The sequence below is a fragment of the Rhododendron vialii genome, chromosome 9a, assembly GCF_030253575.1.
Source record: "Rhododendron vialii isolate Sample 1 chromosome 9a, ASM3025357v1".
Classification (NCBI taxonomy): domain Eukaryota; kingdom Viridiplantae; phylum Streptophyta; class Magnoliopsida; order Ericales; family Ericaceae; genus Rhododendron; species Rhododendron vialii.
The window spans coordinates 34,003,430-34,027,837 of record NC_080565.1 but is presented as its reverse complement, the minus strand read 5'-3'; the positions used below and the strand labels follow the sequence as shown (position 1 = coordinate 34,027,837).

Below are 24,408 nucleotides of genomic sequence, written 5' to 3'. Positions count from 1 at the left end.
TTACTCTCTTACGGTCTTGACCCCAAAAATCGAACCCCGGACAATTGTGGGGGACCGAAAGCACACCCACCAACCATTCGGATTAACCCTCGGGGTTGTTCTGTTGTTGATAGTATCCAACTCTTGTCCATACATGTAAAGAGAGAGAGAGAGAGAGTTATATATAGATCTCTCTGTATTGTGTATGTATATTCCTTGGTGTAGTGGGTTGGCAAAGGCCAAATTTAAGTGAGAGAAAGACAGTGTGGAACTGACTTTACGTACGTTCAACAAACCTCACCTCACCTCACCTCCTCCAACTGTTTAACTCCTCCCCCCCCTTATTTAGCATGTCCTCACTTTACAATGGTCTCTGTTTTCCTCCTCTGCATTCTCTCTCTCTCTCTCTCTCTCTCTCTCAAATTTACAGCCATCCGTCTTCATATATAGACTGTAGACAGCCATTTCTGTCAAGAACGGCTTAAAAATTCACAGCTTACTCTGTTCCATCAAGGCCTCTTTTTTGAGAGTATTTTTGACTCCTAAAACCCCTCTCTCTCTTCCAACATTCAACTATATATACACATACATACAACCCTCCCCTCCCCAGGCCACCTCTCTCTCTCTCTCTCGATCGATCGATCGACCATGGAAGCGTTGGAGGAACTCATGGGTGACGCCCACATAATTAAAGGCAAGCGAACCAAGCGACAGAAGCTTCAATCCCCTATCCCCTTCTCGATCGCCACTTACGATTCACAGGGCGGAGATGGAGAAAATGCTTATTCTTCGGCTGAATTGGCTGAGAGTGCGACGACGGAGGAGGAGGAGGAAGACATGGTGGCGAATTGCCTGATTCTTCTGGCTCAGGGCGGCTCGGTGGACATGAAATCGTCGAGACCAGGAAATTGCCGTGACCACGGGATCACCACGGGATTCAGGTACACGAGTAAGAGGTTTTTGGAGGCACCGTCGACGGGTAGCGGCAAGGTGGGGATGTATGTTTACCAATGCAAGACGTGTGACCGGACTTTTCCTTCTTTCCAAGCGTTGGGGGGCCACAGGGCTAGCCACAAGAGGCCTAAACCGGCCCCGGTGGAGGTGAAGAGGAAGACGATGTTGTGGACCGATGATGAAGGAGGAGAAGAAGAAGAAGGAGAAATCAAGGATCACGCCTCGCCTTCCCTTTCTCTCCAATTGGTCAATAGGCCGAATGGGAATCCAAAATCCTCGCCGAAGGTTCATGAGTGCTCAATTTGTGGCGCAGAGTTCGCGTCAGGACAAGCATTGGGGGGTCATATGAGGCGTCATCGAATACCCGGAGGAACCAACACGACATTGTCATTGAGTCCATTGAGTCCAATTGGGTGTGAGTATGAGGATCGGGAAGCCAAGAAGCAGAAAAACGCGTTGTCATTGAGTCCTTTGAGTGCAATCAGGGGCGAGTCAGAGGATCAAGAAGCCAGGAAGCAAAGAATTGTGATGTCATTGGATTTGGATCTCAACCTTCCTGCCCCTCTAGAGGATCAAGTGGGAGAATCAAAGTTCGCCTTTGCCTCCAAAGAACAACCGCAGCAGCAGCAGCAGCAGCAACAACAACAACTACAACCACCGCCTCTCGTGTTGTCCACCGGCCCCACTTTGGTGGATTGTCAATACTGAGGAGGTTTATTTTTTTCCCTCCTCCTCTTTTGTACCGCGAGACTCAATCGTAATTTCAAGAGTCATTCACCATTCTTTACGATTTTTTATTCAAAAGTCATAAACGAGAGCCTTGTATACTGAATTGATCGGATTCTTTTTTAACACCTTGATGTAATTTAAAACACAATTGGAGTTAAAAATTCTTGAATTCTTTGTCATGCTGTTTGTTCTGATAGGCTTGCATTCTTGTATTGTTGTTTCAGTTTGGTTTTTGTTTGTTGCAATTCTTGAAAAAGAGAGAAAGGTTGGCTTGGAATTGCCACCACCCACACAACCAAACTTTGTGGTGTAGGTTTCGTTGTTTCACTTACAAGAAAACTCTCTCTCTCTCTCTCTCTTGATGACAAAAGTTTGGAATGCCAGTGGTAACTGCTTTCCACATGAATCCACCTCCCAGATGGTTTCAGTTCTCTTAACTTTAAATCAACGACTATTAAATGATCTTGGGTACCACTATATTCATATAAGGCTATTTTGTTCTTTTCTTTGCTAGGTCTGCCACTCTTTTGGTCACCAGCCTACTCAATACACCTAATTGATGCCTTCGTACATATCCGTTGCTTCCTGTTTTTTCCGATAACTCAAGTGTCCGGACCAGCTTACAGGCAACTCAATTAATATCCGTTGCTTCTTTACCCGGCCCCAACCCAACCAAGGAGTAGTAACATGGGAGTTCTGAATCTTTTAGTTCACTAATTTGAATAAAATAATCTGTTCAACTAATTGTGAAATGAGTGACCATCACTTCCTCTATGATTGATTCTTTAATAGTATTACATTGCAGGTCACCTAGCTAGAGGGGGGTTGGCATTTTTTTCCCCAGATGGGGCAAGAAGTGCATTCATAAATTTATCAAAGTGGACACTAATTACTCCCTGATTTATCAGAAATTAAGAAAGAAATTAAAGGGAGAATTAGTACTAATACTCGTATCCGAAAATTAACAGAGAAATCAGCTAAAACCCAGACAAGAAAACACATTGATGAATGGAACTTGACAAAGATTAGTTATCACAAAAAGTACTCTTCCGAAGTTACATTTCATGGTTGTGGTGTCAGGATTATGATCTGGCCGGCAATGATACAGATCTAGAAATTCGTAATTTTCAGCATGTAATTAAGTGTCGCAAATAAAGCTTGGTTGGTGCTAAAGCATGGAGTTTGGTGATCTTGTCTACTGTCTAGATGGCTAAAGAGCTTGTGAATGAGCATGGGTCTGGAAAAAAGTTGGGCAATAATATCCATTTCAAACTGTAGCTCGAACACAACAAATAATCCTAACATTATTTTGTCCTTCTGGGTGTCGAATTGATTGTCGATTAGTATGTTTTTTCAGAGTTTGATACTTGTTGTGCGTTGCGTTGCAGTTTGTCATTTTCACTTCTTTTCTTTTTTTTATCAGCATCATCTTGTTCCCCATCAACTGTTGGAAGTTTAATTAGTAACTAATTGGCCCACCTATTGTGGCAAACAAATTTAGGATGGGTTCTGCACAGCAAATGCACCAACACTCACCCTGATGTGCAATTGGTCTTGAGGTGTTATTATTGAAGGTGCACCTTTTTTTCTTTCCAGTTTCCTTTTCAATAGCACCAACGGGTCGATTGAGACTTACCCCACTAAGCATCTGCCAAAATACACCCCATCCAACAATTGCTTGCAAGCAGCATACTTTCAAGCCTTACCATCTTACCGAAACAAGCAAGTGTTAGTGAATGTACAACTTTTTCTCCTTATCCCCTTATTGCGCCCCAAGAGCCAATAGGTCAACTGAGACTTAGCACGCTTGGCTTCCGCCCAACAATACTAGGTATGAACTGTAGTTTTGTTTGGTTTTTTTTTTTTAGAGAGATTTTGGGGTAATGAGTGAAAAGAGAGAGAAATGAGCGTAATAATTGAAGAGAAAATTTATTAAAAATCGTGTGTAGAGAAAAAGATTGGTTTTAGACACTCAAAGCGAACACAGTTTGTCATGTATTGTAATTCCATTAAGAGTGGAGAATCCGAAATCATAACTTAAAAGGGAAAATGACGGCCCATGACATATTTTGATAATCAATACCCGTCAAAGGCAAGCTAAGAACATTTTTTAATGCTGAAAATGTCCTTGGCGAATATTAATTATCAAAACACATCATTGGCCGTCAATTTCCCTAACTCAAAACTCTACCTATACTGGCTATACATGCATTGTAAGACTGATGGCCATAGGCCCATAATAATCAATAGTTGGGCCAAGGTCTTAAACCTACACCCCCCACTTGCAACTGATTATTGCAGACTGAGGCCCATATACTAATACGCAATATTTGCCTCAAATCCTGAGTAAATATTTTTCGAAGGCAAGGCAAATCCATCTACGCCGCCACTTGATTAACCCTTGACCTTGTCTGCATTGTAGTAAATTTGTTCGCAATTGTTAATTTTGCGTCAAGTTTAAGAGAGGGTAGGGAAAGGCAATTCTAAATAAATTATTACTTTCTTTCGGTCTAACCCCAAGATCCAATCCTGATTAACTGTGAGGGGAGCAAACCCACCAACCAACTGGACTAATCCTTCGGGCTATTGCTGAGCATCCTCATTTGACCCTTTTAGACCATTTTTGTCTAAAACTTTTTCATTCCTTACCTAACAATGAAGGGCGGAACCAGAAATTTATTCCGTCCTGGGCTAACTCAAAATTTCTCGGTGGAATCAAGATAGAATTTCTCGGCAAGAGTGCAAATATGATCAAGGTTAAATGATTTAAAGCCATCCTTAGGTTCTTTAGGTTCTAAAGCCGAGCTAAGGATAAGGAGTTTCATTACCCCTCGTTGAATCTATTATTCAACTCCACCAACTAAAAATCTATTGCGGCGTTGAATATATCAATGCGATAATAATGCTCAATTGTGAGGACATCCTTTTGCTAACAGGTACGATCCATAGCTGTTTTGTAACGAGCACTCATATCGGGTACATCAATGTCGTACTGTGTGCAAATTAATTTCCCATTCATCAAAAGAGGGTCAAAACCATCTTCTCTCAAGGTATGAAGGAGTGCTTTTGTAGTAGAAACTAAGTTCACGGCATTTAAGATGTCTAGGGATTTGTGTTGCAAGGCTATCGACAATAGCAAATTAGTGATTCTCATAATTTTATGCATTTGCAAAATAAATATAAACTCAAATTACTAATGGGTTGGGCTGAATACAAAAATAAGTTGGGCTAAAAATATTGGAAACGGGGGGCTGGTGTCCCCAAGGGGACAGCAGCACTCTACTGTGCCTGATTCTAGGCCCACGTCGGTCTTGTTTCGATGATCGGAATCGTTCACTTTGTAGAGCTTGTCGAGTAGAATAACCATGCAAAAAATCAGATTAATTGGATATCGTTAAGTGCCTGATCAGAGCCCATATAACTCTCGGTCCATGGGTTACTGTGGATTTTATCCAGTGTTTCAGATCCATTCTTTTCAAGATAAAAAGGTTCCGATCAGGCACTTAACGATATCCAATTAAGCTGATTTTTTGCATGGTTGTTCTACTCGACAAGCTCTACAAAGTGAACAATTTCGATCATCGGAGCAAGACCAGAGTGGGCCCAAAAACTGGGCCCAGCAGCACGCTGCTGTCCCAAGAGGACAGCACCCCCTCCAAAAATATTGGGACTGAAATTTACATATAATTTCTTTGGGAAAATAACGTGTTTTGATAATTAATACCCGTTAAGGACATTTTCAGCATTAACAAATATTCTCTGCATTTTCTTAACAGATATTAATTATCAAAACACATTTTGAGCTGTCATTTTCCCAATTTCTTTTGTTTGTTTATTTGAAGGTACACCTAAGCTACCGTCCAAGATAACCCTTCCATGCTTCCGCCCTTGTTAACAACTCTCTAACACATAATTTTTGAATCCCGAGTTTTAACAATTTTTGTCGTATAAATAACCCACAAAATCTTACGAAAGTCAAATGTGGATGCTCTACGTATCAAGGGAATTGGCGATGAGGAAGTAAAATAGGTTGTTTATCGTTAACCACGAGGACAAGAAACCTGAAAGAGGCTTCTTCATAAAGCAATCAATGAAAGAAAAATTTATCGGCACACGTAAACGTGAAGGCTCCACCACTCCAAAAACAGTGCCACCACATGTTCAAAGTTCAAACACGACAACACAACCAACAGAAATGGAAAACATAAACAAGACCAAATCAATTCAAATACCCAACTCTTTTTCCAAAGGAAAAGAGTCGATTTCCGTGACAAGCAAGCTTCAAGGTTTCTTCACCCACGGGCAACTGATTAGGTTATTAATTTCTTCGCTTTCCCACCAATTCTGACCTTATCTTCCGTCCTTGTCTTCGACTATTTGAATCTCTTATCTTTTGCAGGCTTATTGGTTAGAAATCTCATCTGGGTCAGCTTCAGATGGGTCACGAATTGCCGGAAATCGCCCCTCTGCGCGCCTCGCCGCCGCCTCCGACTTCGCTGGCACCTGGGTTTCGGTTCCACCCGACGGATGAGGAATTGGTGCAGTACTATTTGAAGCGCAAGGCCTGTGCTAAGCCTTTCCGATTCGAAGCCGTAACCGAAATCGACGTCTACAAATCTGAGCCCTGGGAGCTCGCAGGTCTCTCTCTCTCTCTCTCTCTCTCTCTCTCTCTCTGGAAACTTTCTTTGAATTCCTCTTTCAAGTTTACATTTTTCCGCTTTACGGGTATGAGTAGAAATTGACTTTTAGCAAGTGTTCAATTTTACGTTTCTTTTGTCTTCATTTGGGTTATTTTTGGGTGATAATTTGCCTGATTTTTGTGCGTTTTGGCTGTATGTGATTGGTAGAATATTAGTAATTAGGAGTCGAAAATCACATAGGATGAGTGATCTTTCATTCCTTGTCAATTGCTCACTCACAAGTCACAAGACATTTTAGATTCCCCTTTTTTGTGTTGTGTTTCATGTTGTGTGTTGGAATGGTATGAATTACACAACCACACTGAGAAATTGAAAGCAAGAGAAGAAAGCAAAAAACACAGATCGATGTATGAGGTTCGGCAAAGTGCCTTGCACGGGAGCCACACCAGTTCATCTTTTTGAAAACTGACCTGTTTCTACTTGTTGAAGATACAATCCTTGCACATGTCGTTATCAGCACTGACCTCCTTGTAGCTTTTCCTGTGACTGCGTGACCTTCATCCCCTTATCGCTCATGTGTTCCTAGTTCCTACCTGTTGCAGTGGCGGAGGGAGAATAGGACGAGCGGGGACACGCGCCCCCACTCAATTTTTTTTTTAAATTTAAAATTTTAAAATGTATATTTTGTATTTTCTCTAGTTAATTGTATTTCATAATTGTATTTTCTCTAGTCAAATATCATTTCATTCTCAATTTCTTTTCCACATATTTGAACATTGTCATTATACCGGCGAAATGAGATGTCTAATGTGAAAAATAGCTGCCACTTACTATTTGGAACTCTCTAATGCATAATGTCCAAAATTCAAAAATGTCTAACCGTTTTATACTTTAGCAAGTATTAACAATGGGAGCAATAATGCTAAATATTATGTAGTGAATTGCTCTTAGACTTGATCCACTGAGACAATTCAAGTAATTCGATTGTTTTTATATTCTATGTAATTTACTATATTAAAAAATTATGTTAGGTTTTTCAATTCCTAGCACAAATATTTTAACGTTGCTTAAAACGAAATTTTATTGTTGAACCACTTTGGAATCAATATCTTGTGGGATCGATTTTCTCAAAATGTGTTTAAAAGGTGCTCCCACTTACAAAGTTTTCTGGCTACGCCAGTGACCTGTTGTGATACAAAACTGAAGTCACCTTGCCATCCGCAATAGTGAGAGATCCCACGTTAGTCAAGTAAAGAGTACCATTTTCCTTACTGCAACAACCACCATAGTACCATTAGAGATCTTCCACGTCTCTTGTCAATGTTGAAGTATAACCTGCTGCCATCAGTTGCCCAACTGAAACAAAATTCCTCTTTAGCTGCGGGACGTGTTGGACATCATTCAAACACCACTTGTACCCATGTGTCTCAATCTACACATCGCCTCTGCCCACGATACTACAAAGCTCATCATCGTCCTAGTATACTTTCCCTAAGAATAAGCACATCATGCGCAATGTGAGCCTCCTGCTCGCATGTGACCTGTTTAACCACAGTACCAGCATTCACCCTTAATTGCTCGTACTTTCGATTGTGACTACTGATTTGTTCCCCTTACTGCACGACTTCGAGCGATTCTTGCCCTCATTCTGACCACCCCTTGCCTGGCTTCTGCCTCTCTGATCCAAACTTAGGGATGAACCTGATGCCACATCTTGCAATTTTCTCCTAACTTCCTCAGTCAATAAATTATGACCAAGAAATACGAGTTGATCTACTATTGTGTTGATTCAGTGAAATGTATCATAAGCGAACATTCTTCTCACATATTTAGATTGAAAAACTTTTTCATAAGATTTACCTTGTTCGTTGTGAAAGGCTGCTCATACCATAGTTGTCAAATCGTGAATCGAATCGAGAATCGAAATGGTCATTTTTCGAATCGTGAATCGAATCGAATTGTGTAACCGCTCTAATTCGGTCATGACTTCTATAATGCATAGAAACCTATGCTTATTGATTAGAGTAACAACAATATATACTACAAATGAAAGATTTAGGCCTAAATCAATAAATACTTTCTTCTAAATGATGATTTGATAATAACGTGGAATATTAGGTAAGTTGCTTCTGTTGCAACTGCCAAGAGATGATGATTCGTAAAGCCTACTTATGGTTCTTTTGGTACAAAAGAGTTATAAGTACAAAACAAACCCTTAGAAGGTCTATAGGGTTGTTACATTCCATTTATCTTCCTCATTTTCGATTCACTCTTGTAATAAATCTCTTTTTCTTATTATCTATCCATATAACATAGACAAAAGATGACATATAACAATACTAGACCTTAAAAAATATTTGAACCCTTTTCAAACAACAAAAGAAGCAAAACAAGAGTAAAAAATGAATTTCGGAAATTTTAAGTGAATCGAACGATTCACTGATTCACTTACGATTCTCAGCTATTTCCGATTCGACAGCCTATTCGTATCGATCACTCACCGAATCGTATCGAATCGTACGATACGAATCGTAAATCACCGATTCACTTACGATTCTCAGCTATTTTCGATTCGGCAACCTATTCGTATCGATTACCCACCGAATCGTATCGAATCGTACGATACGAATCGTGAATCGTACGATTCTGACAACTATGGCTCATACATCTCTGCACGAGCAACCATGAGATTGAACGTTGTCTTCTCCTTCAGTATGTTGCAAGTGACTGATTTTGTGAGTGACTGGCAACTGAGTCTCGTGGCCTTTTGTTCAAGTATATTCCAATCCTCTATAGTGTTCGCCCAGTTTCTTCCCTTTTTCTCTTCCTAGCAACGGCCAGTAAAGATCTTTCTGATACATATAGTCTATCTGTGTCTTCTGGAAAGCAAAATTTGAACGCTCGATTTTATTGAGCTTCGATTTTCCTTCTTGTGAACTCATAGCTCCCACTAAAATCCTAGTTCGCTCGAACATGATTTAAACTATTGAACGTCTCTCTACAACCACGTCTCTGAACGACTATTTCAAACCAACACACACAACGTAATCTTGGAATTCTATGAATCACAGAACCACACAAGAGAAATTGAAAGCTAGAAAAAAAAAAAGCAGAACACGAAAATATACGAAGTTCGGCAACATGCCTACACCTAGGGAGCCACACCAGTTCACTATTGAATCAAATGGAGTACACCCACTAGTTCTATCTCGCAAGATACAACAGCCTCTTAGTCACAGTATGATGTTCTAACCCTAAAAATCGACTTAGGGATATAAAAACGATTCAGTTACGCCGTGTCCGCTTGGACAGCCTTCAATCCCGCCCAGAAGGAATTTCTAGTAGCTTTGCCCTTCGACCCCTCATACAGGCATCTGGAAGGAATATTTTATGTTGAATATAATTGATGTAAATATAGATTATATTCAACATTTTACAAACGAGCTTCACACCCCAATAGTAATTACTGCACCATAGTGTAGACTATGCTAGAAATGTGATCGCGTGACATTTGTAGTTCAATCTGATTCCGACCAATCCATTAGGCCCTTTATGTGCATTGGAGAGGAGAGCTATGATATTGGAGGACCCTAAACAGTCTACCACTGTGAAAGAAAAGTAGAAAGTAGATACAAAAAGTCACAGAGAAAGTTGAACGTGTATAAGCTTACCCAGCAAAAAAAGAAAGGTATTGTTCTTGAAGCCTTGAACAATCTAGATGTTCCAAATTTTGTTTCTCGCTTTGAATGGCTGTTCATTTTCTTGTTTATCCCTGCATTGTGCTCTTACAGATCCATTTTGTTGTGATTTTTATATTGGTTGTTGGAACCTCTATCTTAATACAAACATTCACATACATATGAGATGTAGGTCTCTTGCGTAATTTGGGTAAACATTTTGTTGGTTAGCTCTCTCTCTCGCTCAGTATGTTCCATTGATGATTGTAATGTTGGGCTTTAGGACATTCAAGGCTCCAGAGCCGAGACTTAGAGTGGTACTTTTTCAGCCCAGTAGATAGAAAGTATGGTAATGGAGCTCGGTTGAATCGGGCAACTGGAAGAGGGTATTGGAAGGCCACTGGAAAGGATCGTTTTGTGCGTCATAAAGGTCAGACAATTGGTATGAAAAAAACACTCGTGTTTCATAGTGGTCGAGCTCCAAAAGGAAATCGGACTAATTGGGTCATGCATGAGTACAGGCTTGTTGATGAAGACCTAGAGAAATCTGGAGTGGCACAGGTGCGGATTGTTTTAGTACACACTAGATAGGTGTAAATGAGAGCATGTTTTTCACTCGACATCTGTTTTATTTAGGAATTTTGAATTGCAAATGAATATCTCGACTTTCTTGTTTTGCGAGGGAAGGATTCATTCATGCTGTGCAGAATTTTTCAAAAAAGTGGGTTAGGACCACCAAATGGGGACCGATATGCCCCATTCATTGAGGAGGAATGGGATAACAATGCCTCATTGGTGGTTCCAGGAGAAGAGGCTGGGGATGAGATGCTAAATGATGATGATGCAGAAGTTGAAAGAAATGAGCTTGAGCAGGTTTGTACTCACCTAACTCCCCGTGATTGCAACAAAATCAAATTGGGTGCTGCTGTGCATAATTCAGTTATTTTTTCCTATTGGTTTGCGATTGTTGGAGAAGTGCAATAGAATACAATGGTGAACACTAATTGTCAAGAGTATAGCCAACGGACTCTCTTTGTTTCAGATATCTTTTCATAATGAGTGGAGAGGCTGTTGTCATGGGAATTAGAGGGATGGATGAGTTCGAGATGTTGATTAATAGATAACGGATTGGCAAAACCTTATGATTTGTGGTGAAACGTATAATTGACTCTTGAAGTATGGGGCTTAAGGAGAGCTAGGGGTCCTCCTCAGATGGTTTCTTCTACTTTCTTAATCTTCTCTTTTGTTTTTGTTTTTTTTTCAATCTTTGCAACCTTCTTATCCTGCATCTGGATCTCTTTAAATTGGAGCTTGTACGTAATTGTTCTTTACGCTGGTAATCATGAACTCATAATTATTAGGTTTGACAGTAGGTTTCAGCTAAAACTCGGCCTTGTTTAGTTGAAGTTCCATGTTGGGCATGGATTTGCCGATTTCATATGTATGACTGTTACATCTACATGTGTGTTAACCACACTGGTTCAGTTGGTGAAATTTACTTTGAGATCGGATTTTTTTTTAATGGACTAATGGTGGTGAGAGGTGGTAGTGTGAATAATTTAGTGAGGGAAAGTTAGTGGAGGGTGTTTTGGTGAATCTGGAGAGTAGTGATAGGTTCCAAAGTGGAAATGCAGTGGTTGATTCCTATTTATGAGATGAAGTGATTTGATGTGATTTTGGTGATCGGCTTTAGTTGTTGGATGTATAATGACATACTAAGATCAGGGCTGGCCCAGGCCCAAGAGGTCTAGGCCTCGGGCATCCAAAAAAATTTCAAATTTTAGGGGCACTCCAATATTATTTGTTAATTAGTGTGTGTGTGTATTATATTTGTTCGTTTTATAACACAAATGTCTTTGCTAGCTCAGTGGTAAGTTGATCTTTCTTCATGTGGAGTGTCCGAGTTCGAGTCTTTTGAGCAGCTTTTTCTTTTGAAATGTTTTTTCCCCAAAAATAATGCTATTGTAACTACCAGGTTTCGAAACCAAGTCAAGTAGAATTCAAGCCATCCACTTTGGCCGTTGGTGACAAAGCAATTAACATGCATTATAAAGTCTAAGGTAGTAATATAAAGAAACATTTCTATCATTGTTGTTTAATTCTAAAAATATGTAGGGCACCACCCCATAATTTAGCCTTGGGCATCCAAATTCCTTGGGCCGGCCCTGACTAAGATCTGGGATAATGATACATTTGGTTATGCTGTCCATCCCATCCATAATTCACTTCAAACAAGTCCAGAGTTATGATCTTCCACGTTGCAACTTCACAGACTAAAGTGGAATTTTTCTATGGTAAAATTACGTTTTTCCTAAGGACATTAGGATATGGCATAGTGGACCAAATAACAAGGACCAAAAGTGGAGGGCTTTCATGATTGTGGCACATGAAGCCAAACAAGGTCTGCAGAAAAAGATGTCTACTGTGCCAAAAAAACCTAGGAAGTGTGGCTGAATCATCTTGAGACAATTCGGAATGCCACTGTCATTTTCAAAGTACTTCATCCCCTAAATGACATATTTGTTGGACTGTTTGTGAATTTGCGCTATGGGACTGGGTTAAGTTGGGAAAAGAATCTGCCTTCGGCCATCTCCAGGAGAGAAGACAGAACTCTGCGGGGAAAAAGAAAGGATAGTATTAGGGTACAAAATCAGGTATTATTCAAAGAAACACGTGATAAATGAAAAGATGTGGGCGGTATTTTTCCTATGTCACCAGGTAAATCGAATACCTTGCTTTTCCCTCCACAAATCCAAGCTCCAAAGACAAAATTAATGTACCGTCAAACACTGCTCAGGCTTGAGGAATAGAGACTAGTTTTGTGTAAGACTAATACTTGCAACATCTCTTTGGCACAGTTAATGTGTTTTTTGATAGGCTTTCCCAATGTTTCAGAATTTCCGCAAGTAGAGTTTTCTTTGTTCTCTCTATGGGGATTCCTTTTGGAACAATGGCCTCCTCTGGGATTTTAGTACATGATCCAGTGGCAATACTTGCTTTTCTGAACTGGTTAGAGGCCACATTGTGATTAAGTACCTGCACTTGCATTATGATAATGCATAGGTTGTAAAAAAATTCAAATTTGGATATTTGTTGAAAAATATGTGTATTTCGAGAGGGATTCTAACAGCAAACATCTGCTCATGCTCATGTTTTTGCTCTTGCTCTTGCGTGCTGTGATTAATGCAAATAAACATGTAGAAGGTCTATAAAATTGGCTAATTTTGCGCAGGATGTTCATCCCATCGACAAGGCCCCTCTGCGTCTAGTTGAGGTTCCATATATTTCTGAAAACATTCCATTTGTTTGCAAAAGGGAAAGGTCCGATGATTGCCCTCTACAAGGTACATCTGATACTGAACCCATCTCGTTAGTCCATAATAAAAGATCAAAGAATGATGATCCCAACACCAGCCGTGCAAATGGTTCGGAAGATTCAACTACAACAACACATGATCTTCGCATATCTACAACAATGACCACTTCAACGAATTTTTCCTCTGCTTTTTTGGAATTCCCATTGTTAGAGCCTCTTGACCCCAAGGAAAATCACACAAGTAACTTCCATTCATTTGACGCTTCCAACCTTGAGAAGTCCGTTCCGCCCGGCTACTTGAAATTTATCAGCAATTTGGAAAATGAAATCCTCAACGTTTGCATGGAGAGGGAGACTTTGAAGATTGAAGTGATGAGAGCCCAGGCAATGATCAACGTTCTTCAATCGCGTATGGACATTCTTGACAAGGAAAACTGCGAATTGAGAAGGGTTGGCTGAGAAGTGTAGCTATTTCCGGCACCTATGTAATTCAGTTTCTGGGGGGGTTGGTTTGAGTTCCTAACTGTCTTCGGAACTGTATCGATCATCTGAATAAGTAAAACCCAATAGTCTAGCCATTTGCAGCACTCAATGTATACTAGTTTTGTAGTAGTTGTCTGTTGTAACATGAATCTGAATGGCTGTACCAATAGCCATCGCGATGATGTCTGTTAAACCTATTCTATTTCGAATAAAATGATATTTTTTCGTGTCTTGATTCTTGTCCTCGACTGTTTTGACTTCGTTTTATCTCTTCTAGGTTGTCCAAGAAGACCTTCAGTTTTCTGCTGGAAGTAGGAAGTAGTTCTTACAATAGTACTGTTGTGTTAGGTCTTTTAATTCCTGTATATATATAACTGACTGGTAGTAGGCTTGATCGGTTTGGGCCGGTTGATACTGTTCACGGTTAGATATGATATGGTGGGTTGGATGGGGTCGCGAGTGAACGAGTTTTATTTGGGCGGGTTGGATTTGAGTCCAAGTTGTATATCCATGACACGGTTTTGACCTAACATTTTTATTTATTTTTTTGAATTCAAGATGATTAAATATAATTATGTGAAAATGTCATTTTTTTTGGCTAAAAAATAGTTATTTCTCCAAATACTTGGGTAAAAGTGCCAAAATTTTACTTTTTCGATTCCTAACCTACAAAAATTTGACGCAAAATTAACAAAAGAGAAAAAAATTCAAATAAGGACAAAACTTTTAGATTTAAGTTAAATTTAAGTTAAGTTCAAGAGAATGGGAATACAAAGTAATCAAAATAGCTTTACGCGTAAAATGATCAAAGTGCACCTACATATTAAACTGACCGAATAAGCTTACAAAATTCTAAGCTATCTTACACTTTGGTGTGCGTACTGCGTAGCGGTGCTAATTAAGCCAAGGGAAAATCACGGTTCAAGACGTGTTTTGATAATTAATACTCGCCAAAGACATGCTGAGAATATTTGTCTAATACTGAAAATGTTCTTAATAGGTATTAATTATCAAAACACACGTTCTTGACCGTCATTTTCCCTTAAGCGAAACTTAGTATTGCTCACGATGGCACGAGAGAATTTTTCTTGCACTTATTATTTTGGGGTAGGGTTATATGTCGTGGCAAAAATGTTAACTATACCATAATATTATGCGATATGAAACTTTGTCTAAAACATACAATATCAAATCTGATATTCAACCAGAATTAATTCGTCTTTTGTTGGACCAACAACTAAGGGTACTTATTTTTCAAATCGTAAAGCGAGAAATAATAAGTACTTAAAAAATAAAAACCTTAACAAAACAGGGCCAATGCAATACTCACATGAATCTTTTATCACCCTTTTATAATTCCTAGATTTTTAATCATATGTGCTTACAAACTATTGTCGCGTTAACTATAATTCCTTTTTTGCCCTTGTTTTTCTTTGGGGACACGCAATATTTAATGTTGATAGACCCACAATACTAATTCGATAATCGACAAAAAAATAATAATAATAACTTCGTACAGGTGAGACCTAAAAGCAGTACAATTCTTTCAAAAATTTATCTGCTCACACGTAGAAATTTGAATTGCTTTTCAGTATTTTCATTTTTAGCCTTCGTCTTTCTTTTGGGGCACGCTATATTTAATGATGAGAGACTCACAACACTTATTCGATAATCGACAAAAAAAATTAACTTCGTACAAGTGTTGGTCCTTTCAAAGATTTATCTGCTCCAGCGGAGAAATTTGAATTGCTTTTCAGTATTTCCATTTTTAGCCTTCGTCTTTCTTTTGGGGCACGTTATACTTAATGATGAGAGACCCACAAGACTTATTTGATAATCGACAAAAAAAAAAAATTAACCTCGTACAGGTGAGACCTACATGCAATACAGGTCTTTCACAGATTTATTTGCTCCCGTGTAGAAATTTGAACACTATATTTAATGATGAGAACTTATTCGATAATCGACAAAAAAAATTAACTTCGTACAAGTGAGACCCACTACATAATGTCATTATTTCAAAGGTTCGTTTACTTAGAGCATCCGCAATGGTAATAATCAAAATGTGCCACGTCATCATTTGATTATCCATTTAGTTCATAATCAAACTTAACAACCTCTACCTCCACATTGGTTATTTTTGCATTCCTAACCAAAAAAACCCCACAATACACAATGCACATTCGTCCAATCGCAAACGAATTTCAATCACGCATCCGACCACACCAAATTATTCGTTTCGATGAGACAATTCCAATGTGGGGTGTTTTTGAGTTATTATTTTTGAGTTATTAAGTTTGGTTATTGAGTTTTGGTTATTGGTAAAAGTTGTTAAGTTTGGTTATGGAATGGATGAAATTTGGTTATTTACTCAAAGACTTGTAACTTTCCTTATTACAATGTGGGGTGTTTTTTGAACATTGTTGTTAAGTTTGATTATCCAAACCCATTTGATTATCACAATGTGGATGCTCTTACACTTAGAATTTTGGATTTCTTTCCGTTATTTATTCATTCTTAGACGCGTTACATTTAGTACAATATCCAACATTGATTTTTGTTGATTTTCTTTATAGAATCAAAGTTGTTTTTGAAATTTCAAAGATTTGTCTGCTCCCGCATATAAATTTGAATTGTTTTTCAGTATTTTAATTTTTAGCCTTCGTCTTTCTTTTGGGGCACGCTATATTTAATGATGAGAGACCCACAATACTTTTTCGATAATCGACAAAAAAAATTAACTTCATACAGGTGAGACCTATATGTAGTACAGGTCTTTCAAAGATTTATTTGCTCTCGCGTAGAAATTTGAACGCTATATTTAAGAGACATCCACAACACTTATTCGATAATCGACAAAAAAAATTAATTTCGTACAAGTGAGACCCACTACGTAATGCCATTATTTCAAAGGCTCGTTTACTTATACTTAGAAAATTGGATTTCTTTCCGTTATTTATTTATTCTTAGACGCGTTACATTCAGTACAATATCCAACATTAATTTTTGTTGATTTTCTTTATAGAATCAAAGTTGTTTTTGAAATTTCAAAGATTTGTCTGCTCCCGCGTATAAATTTGAATTGTTTTTCAATATCTTCATTTTTAGCCTTCGTCTTTCTTTTGAGTCACGCTATATTTAATGATGAGAGACCCACAACACTTATTCGATAATCGACAAAAAAAATTAACTTCGTACAGGTGAGACCCACTACATAATGCCACTTTTTCAAAGGTTCGTATCCTAACACTTAGAAATTTGGATTTCTTTCCGTTATTTATTTATTCTTAGACGCGTTACATTTAGTACAATATCCAACATTGATTTTTGTCAATTTGCTTTTATAGAATCAAAGTTCTTTTTGAAAGATAGGTCCACAACATTTACGATAGAACGTAAATGACTTCAGTTTAACACTTTCGTGAAACTCACGATATTAATCCAATACCAAACAATTACCTCAAATTAATGTTTTTTCACTTTTTTTGGCCTTCTCGAACATATTATGGGTCCCACACTAGACGTACATTTTTAATAACGTTATCCATTGTAGTACAAAATGAGTCAACAAAAATCAAGGAGTAGTACAACATAATTATTCAGCCAAAAATAAAAGTTGACAAGTATATTTGAAAACACTAAAAATTGAATAAACGGAATAAAAATATTTCAGAAAAAATGAAGAATTATGTACCAATTTTTTTAAAAGAAAGAAAGAAAGGCGACTTTTATTTTCGTTATCTCCTGAAAAGAAAGGTGACTGACTGACTGAGGAAATGGTCGTGCCGTTTTTATTTTATCAAAGATAATTAAGAAAACCTTAAAATAATCCACTAAGAAAGTGAAAGAGAAAAAATAATAAAGAAATAAAAAACTTATAATTTCCAACTCATTTTCTTGGATTTTTGACGGAAGCACATGCGTCACAGCCCCAACCCAGATCAAAGCTGACGTAACCCACCCTAGTTGGGCCAAGTAGTAGCACTCTTAACCGTCACAGTCCACAACTGTTATTATTTCCACACAAGATTTATCTACTATTGGTACAGATAAGCACGTACATACAGATTGATTTGAGACCTATTTTGGGTTTAAAAATAATAATCGGAACCGCTCGTTTTGTTCAAAATATTTTGTTTATGCCAATTGTAAAAAATGAGCTACATTGGATATCGAGTAAGAGCATTTACGGAACATCTAACTTTGCTGCAGAGTTCAAGTTTGAATTATGAGACAAAGTTGGATGTTTCGTGAACGCATTTACCGATATTCGATTTATCTCGTTTTTTTATAGGAATCCAAAACATAAACATTTTGAACAAAATGAGCAATTCCGATCATTTTTCTAAAAATTCAAAACGGGCCCCAAAATAATATGTACCTGCTGTATGTAAACGGATATTTATGCTTATATCCTTTCTGATTACTAGACAAACTTACTACATTGTGGAGGGGTGCTCAATGGGTCAACCGAACTATTTAAATCGCCTAAACCAAACCGCCTGCAAATCCACCCGAGATATGGATGAATACTGATCCTAACATATGAATTTTGGAAGATCGGGTTTGGTTCGATTTGGATAGTATGGACAATTTATAATATGAACCACTTAAATCTCAACAAACAAACGGAAACCGGACAACACTCACAAACGGTTACAGATATAGCGGTTCAATTTTAAAACTTAATCGAACCGCTCAAAACCGTCAACTGGGCAGCCTTGTGACTTGTATGAACATTTCCATCAAATATCGCACATTCCCCTATCAGTAGACCCCATCCCACAAGTCCTAGTCCCGCCATGTATGGGTTCCACATGCTTTGTGAGTGTTTGGGCCGGATAGAACAACTCGACCGGACCCCACCCCACGACTTGTGGTCCCGCCACCTGTACTCGGTGACGAATTAAATTCACCCGCGGGTAATCCGCACATCCCCCACCCTTCCTTCCCGGAAACATCTCAGTATAAATACCCGTATAATAGTCCTCAAAGCTTCAACGACTGGTTTTTTGTCAGGCCAATGGCATTCCCTTTGTTCTAACAGGTCCACTAAAACCCTAGACTATTTCTCTTCTCTCTCTCTAAAAATTCTCTCTCTAGAAATTCTCGCTCTCCCTCTCTTTTCACAAAATTTCTTCAATTCTTACACCCCTGTGTGGATCGTAAATGGAGTTGGATCGATCGGAAACGTCGGGTTCGCTCGCTCCGGGGTTTCGGTTCCACCCGACCGATGAAGAACTGGTGAGTTACTACCTTAAGCGCAAGGTCTGTGGAAAGCCCTTCCGCTTCGACGCCATATCCGACGTCGACGTCTACAAGACCGAGCCGTGGGACCTTCCAGGTCTTCCCCCCCTCTATCTCTCTCTATACGTGTGTGCGCATATGTATATTGTATGTTTGACCGTATCTGTAAAGTTGTTCTTCATTCGACGGAATTCTTTGTCGGATTATGGGGCTTATTTGTGCATATTTGTTTAGTTTCTCAAGCGTTAACATGTTGAATTTTGGGGTTTTACTGTACCGGCCCTAAGCAAAGGTGAGCAAGCAGAGTGGGAAATTGTTTAGTATTCATAAAGAGCTCCATTCCCCTCAATTGGGCAGTGGAATTGGGCCCACGATTGGTAGAGGTGTGCGTAAGCTTGCCCGGACACTTAAGTTATAGTTAAAAAAAAGAAATTGTGTATTATTCATAAATGTAGATGTCTACAATTTAATTTAAAAAGAAAACACGCTGATAAATGTTGCTATAAAGGAACGGAAGGAGCTTATATGACTGTGAGCGTTGCTTAAATTGTTAAAAGTGTGAAAAGAGTGATTGTTCCGAGTATTTGTAATGATGCATGATTTCGGAACTTTTATCTTTTTGAATACAAGTCGTTTTGCTTTTTCAATTTGACTTGCCGTTGTGTTATTTTGCTCGTGAAATGTGTGAAGGTCTCCATTTTTTTAGGTTTGCCTCGGGCCCCTCAAAAGTTAGGGCTGGCCCTGGGGTTTTTTGGTAAACTGAGGCTGGAGAGCAGGGACTTTGGAGTGGTACTTAGATCAATGTAGTAGATGCGTAAATGTGTTTGTGCGTGTTTATGTAGGTTTTTTTAAGGGTTGAAATGGTGAATTTCCGGGTTTTATGTAAGTAGTGGCTGAAGAGCAGGGACTGGGAGGGGTACTTAATCAATGTAGAAGAAGTACAAATGTGTTACAATGTTTTTGTATTTGGTGATGATTGAATTGGTGGATTTGGGGGTTTTAGGTAAGTCAAGGCTGAAGACCAGGGACTTGGAGTGGTACTTTTTCAGTGTACTAGATAAGAAGTACGGGAATGGGTCGAGAACAAATAGGGCTACAGAAAGAGGTTACTGGAAGACAACGGGGAAGGACCGAGCAGTCCTCCATAGGACGCGGACGGTTGGAATGAAGAAAACTCTCGTTTATCACAACGGCCGGGCTCCACGAGGCGATAGGACTAATTGGGTAATGCACGAGTACCGACTTGTTGATGAGACGCTGGAGAAATCTGGGATTTTTCAGGTGAGAATTGTATGTGTTTGTCCACAGAGATAAATTTTCCATTTTTTTAAAATGGAATAAATTGTATCTGCCATTTAATCATGGTTTCAACTCTAATTGCAAAGAGAAATGAAATTGTTGGCATAGTTCATTTTGTTTATGTGATTGTTTGATAAAAGATATGGTAATCAAAATTAGCCATAGTTATTGTAAAGAAGGAAGAGAACACATTGTTGTGAGATCTTGGTTTTGGGATCTAACATATCGGTGTTTCTTTGTTTTGTTTTTATTTTTGGTCGGGAAGGATGCATTTGTGTTATGCAGAATATTTCAGAAGAGTGGTTCAGGGCCAAAGAATGGGGAGCAGTATGGGGCACCATTTGTTGAGGAGGAGTGGGAGAATGATGCCTTAGTTGTGGTCCCTGGTGAGGAGGCTAGGGGAAAAGAGGCAGCTGATGATGATTCCTTTCTCGATGCAAATGATATTGAGCAGGTTTGTGACATATTTGAGAGTATATATACCCTCTCCTCTCTGCCCATCTTCACTCTTGTTCACTTTGCATTCAACCAAAGTTTTTTGTTTTTTTTTTAAAACTATTTGGATAAGGTTCAACCAAAGCATTGGAATTATGATTTTCCCAAGGTGTTGGCTAGCAATGATAAAGTGCGGTATGAAGCATGTAGACTTTCAAAAGAGAGCTGTAAATTGGATACCGATATCGCTTGGGCGGATACTCATTTGTGTCCCATTAAGGGTGCAGAATATTTGTCTTTTGCCCTATTTGATAATTCGTATGGTAGTCCTTACATGCAATTAAATTGTGCTAATATTAAGAAGATAGTTTGAAAGTCTCACTAATTAAAAGTGGAAGTCATAGCAATGTTGTGAAGCTTTTACATGTCACTAGATTGTCTTAGTTTTAGAAAGGTAGTTCTATCATGTTCATGGTGTCATTGTGCTGTGGCTTTCAGATGGTCTTTAACTTCTTCAGTTAGTCATGATCGTTCCGACGAGTCTCGTTGCTATTTGACAATTGCAGAAAATTTCTAAGATAAAGGAAAGAATATTTGTAGCATCACACGACTTGCACCGTTGCAGTAGAATAGCTGTAGAATTTCTATGTTCAGAAGTTGTAGGTTGACAGCTAGTTTGGGAATAGGAAAAACTTTGTATCATAAGAACTTCAAACTGTGAATTCAAAGTTGCAATTATCTGGTTAAAAATGTTGTTGCAACGTCGAAAAAAGAGGAAGCTTGTGAATATTCTTTTTGTTTACCTTTTTGGAATGCCTTTGTCTGATGTAACGAATCACTGCTTTCAGTTAATTTTTTCGATATTGGTGATATATCCATGGACAATATAGGGAGAGAGAAGTTTTGTTTCTTTATAGATAAATACGTAGGTATCTTTGCTGGACAAGAGTGTGCATTCTTTATCTTTGTTGTTGTTACTTGTTACAGTTCCTAGTATGATTCTCCATGGTTTATAAAATCTCTCTCTCTCTCTCTCTCTCTCTCTCTCTCTCTCTCTCTCTCTCTCTCTCTCTCTCAGATTCTTGGTACAGACATTCCATCAGGAAATGTTCCCGTTCCTTTCTTCTACTATGGGGATAGCAGCACCAATGTCCCGGACCCGCTGGATTTCATCGACGATGCTCAAAAGCTTTTGTTGTCTATGGGTGAAAGTTACTATGCTCCAGACCAGCCTGAGGACAAGAAGTTACTCGATTTCCCAGGGCAAAATTACGTGGATGCAGTTCCAGTAAAACAAGAATATGTTGGTGAATCAAGCAATGGTGCGAATGCTGTGGATCCAGATTACTTGAATGCTGTGGATCCAGATTACTTGAATGCTATGGATCCAGATTACTTGAATGCTGTGGATCCAGATTTCTTGCTTGATGAACCGTTTTTTGATGTTACCAACAATCAATTGGATAAAGGGGAATATCTGGAAACTGGTGACCTTTCAAACACCATTTTGGGGGATCCTTCTTATTTGGACATGGTTGAAGAGTACCTTACTTTCTACGATGCAGAAAATGGCAACTCACAGTACATGCCCTTTGATACTTTGGACATGATGGGAAGTGAGAACCCCTTTTCCGATCAATCATGCCTCACCCAGGAGGTAATCTAAAACTTCATTCTTGCCAAAATTGTCCCTTTTGGCTGTGATGTTAACTGTCTAAACTTGAGTTTATTTACTCTTTTATGTCAGCATCTTAATGGAGGAGCCCAACAAGAGAGTATGGGAAGCCAACAGCTGTGGCAAGGACTTGAAAATGATGCTGCATTGTCGTCAGAGCAGGAGCTCGAAAAGCTTGGATCCGGTAAAGAGAAAAACTCTGTTCTAGTTTGACACATGACAATTTCCGACTTTAGATTCTTTTCCCTTGGCATTTGCACATAATTTTTGTCTACATCTTTTCTAGTCTCTATTCACCTAGATTTTTGAGTACCTTCCAATTGTATCAAATCATTAACCCGAAGTTACATAAAGTTTAAGTTAGTGATGTTGAGTAATGGTGTCGTACCTCAGAACTGTGGGGAACATTATATTTCTTGAAAAAGGAGTTTCTAAATTAAGTTCAGAAAAGTTGTTTTAAGTATTGTACGGTGACTAGTATTAAACCGAAATGCTACCTAACCAAGTAGCATTTCGGTATTGTATCATTATCTTGTGATTGGTTCAATGGTATGACTCTTAACTTTTGTATTCAGTTGGTTTTCAATTATTTCAATCTCATAGGGGTTATAGTTATGTAGTGGTACTCACCATATCGTCCATTCATGCAGGTAATCTGCATCCATTAACCAAGCAAGTGAACCGCAAGTTAGGCAGCATCCCTGCTCCTCCTGCATTTGCTTCAGAGTTCCCAACGAAAGAAGCAGCTCTTCTGTTGAGTTCTTCAGCTCATTCTTCTAGTCCAACCCAGATTACAGCTGGTATGATCCAAATAAGCAACATGACCGCTAATGGCAACAGGGCATACTGGTCGTTTGGGAAGAATTCCGATGTCAATATCGTCCTTTCTTTTGGCCTGTCACCAGATGATCCGAATCCTACCAAGGCTGGGACAGGGGTGCCGCGGTGCTGGTTGTACATGTTTTTTGTCTGGGTTCTGATCCTATCAGTGAGTTGCAGAATTGGGACCTACTTCTACACCGGCAATGCTGCTTGATAGGGAGGCTTACCAGTTTGTGGGTTAAAAAATCTTGGGCTATTTGGTGGATATTTACTCTTATACTCTGATCCGCCATATTTTGCTAGGAGGTTGTTTATTATTTATAATTTTTCGTTACCTCGAAAACTATAATAAACAACATCCTGACAAAAGATGGTGGATCGGAGTATAGAAGTCCGTATCCACCAATATTGCCCAAGAATTATTTAATAAATAGTTTTAGTAGCATTTAATTTTTGGTGTTTCAGGAGTGATGGTAAACTGCTTTCATTCTGTAGTTGCTGGCTGTTTGTCAGAATTCTGGGTTGAAACTTTTTGACCTTTCAACTGGTTATAGATATATGTACACAGCTTTGATTTATCTGTTGCGGATTTATTGGTTTATTGTCTTATCTATATAAATACAAGAGTTGTTCTTTTAGTTTTTATTTGAGATGCAGTGGTGTATATACTTGTTTTCCTCGTCTGCAGTGCCAATTTCAACATTCAGGTGTTGAGAAAAAAAAAAAAAGTTACTCTCTTTACGTGTCGGAATTGAACTCCTACCCCTTTTGAGAATGGAATGGCGAAGTAGAATTCATGCAGCCGACACTAATTGTATGAGAAACAAGGCTTAGTTTGGTTTGGTAAAAGGCTTAGTTTGGTTTGGTAAATCTGTAAGTGTAGGGTTGTGCCTTATTCACTTTGTTCTAAATCTGAATGGTAGTACAGAGGGTAGGGTTCTGGTTGAAAGCCTTGCGGGGTGGTGTTTTTTTTGGGACTTCAGCCTTGATTCCTTGCTCAAAGATATAGCGTACTTACAAAATCTGCTTTGACATTTTGGGGACCTAAAGGTCCGCTTATATGTTGTGCAAAAAACAGTTGGGGGCTTTGGTTTTTACACTATTATTGGAGGTGTCTAAGGTGGTCCTCTTGGGGGCTTTGATTTCTTACTC

General features: G+C 38.8%; 3 protein-coding genes across 5 annotated transcripts; all 3 read left to right on the top strand.

Moving 5' to 3' along the window:
* The first annotated feature begins 213 nt into the window (after positions 1–213).
* On the top strand, positions 214–1,841 carry LOC131300284 (zinc finger protein ZAT5-like). The gene has a single exon (XM_058326044.1). The coding sequence runs from the start codon at positions 628–630 to the stop codon at positions 1,639–1,641; it is 1,014 nt and encodes a 337-aa protein (XP_058182027.1). The 5' UTR covers positions 214–627; the 3' UTR covers positions 1,642–1,841.
* Positions 1,842–5,779: 3,938 nt separating this feature from the next.
* LOC131300280 (NAC domain containing protein 50-like) lies at positions 5,780–14,010 on the top strand. 2 transcript variants are annotated; one of them, XM_058326036.1, is made up of 5 exons: positions 5,780–5,976; positions 6,075–6,300; positions 10,263–10,540; positions 10,667–10,852; positions 13,212–14,010. In XM_058326036.1, exons 2-5 carry the CDS (start codon positions 6,099–6,101, stop codon positions 13,752–13,754), a joined length of 1,209 nt encoding a protein of 402 aa, XP_058182019.1. In that variant the 5' UTR covers positions 5,780–5,976; positions 6,075–6,098; the 3' UTR covers positions 13,755–14,010. The 2 variants fall into 2 exon arrangements, with proteins under 2 accessions (XP_058182019.1, XP_058182018.1); XM_058326035.1 differs by having other exon boundaries at positions 5,781–5,976; positions 6,062–6,300.
* A 4,767-nt stretch (positions 14,011–18,777) lies between these two features.
* On the top strand, positions 18,778–23,894 carry LOC131300278 (NAC domain-containing protein 78-like). 2 transcript variants are annotated; one of them, XM_058326031.1, is made up of 7 exons: positions 18,783–19,122; positions 20,029–20,306; positions 20,590–20,778; positions 21,838–22,110; positions 22,183–22,416; positions 22,507–22,618; positions 23,085–23,894. In XM_058326031.1, the coding sequence occupies exons 1-7, from the start codon at positions 18,948–18,950 to the stop codon at positions 23,468–23,470; spliced, it is 1,647 nt and encodes a 548-aa protein (XP_058182014.1). In that variant the 5' UTR covers positions 18,783–18,947; the 3' UTR covers positions 23,471–23,894. The 2 variants fall into 2 exon arrangements, with proteins under 2 accessions (XP_058182013.1, XP_058182014.1); XM_058326030.1 differs by having other exon boundaries at positions 18,778–19,122; positions 21,838–22,416.
* Positions 23,895–24,408: the final 514 nt, after the last annotated feature.

Bases quoted from the DNA above. Each gene is read 5' to 3' on its own strand.
- LOC131300278 (XM_058326030.1), top strand. From the start codon at position 18,948: ATGGAGTTGGATCGATCGGAAACGTCGGGTTCGCTCGCTCCGGGGTTT. The intron at 19,123-20,028 runs GTCTTCCCCCCC...TGGGGGTTTTAG, and splicing joins CGAGCCGTGGGACCTTCCAG to GTAAGTCAAGGCTGAAGACC. The intron at 22,417-22,506 runs GTAATCTAAAAC...CTTTTATGTCAG, and splicing joins AATCATGCCTCACCCAGGAG to CATCTTAATGGAGGAGCCCA.
- LOC131300284 (XM_058326044.1), top strand. From the start codon at position 628: ATGGAAGCGTTGGAGGAACTCATGGGTGACGCCCACATAATTAAAGGC.
- LOC131300280 (XM_058326036.1), top strand. From the start codon at position 6,099: ATGGGTCACGAATTGCCGGAAATCGCCCCTCTGCGCGCCTCGCCGCCG. The intron at 10,541-10,666 runs GTGCGGATTGTT...TTGCGAGGGAAG, and splicing joins AGAAATCTGGAGTGGCACAG to GATTCATTCATGCTGTGCAG. The intron at 10,853-13,211 runs GTTTGTACTCAC...AATTTTGCGCAG, and splicing joins AAAGAAATGAGCTTGAGCAG to GATGTTCATCCCATCGACAA.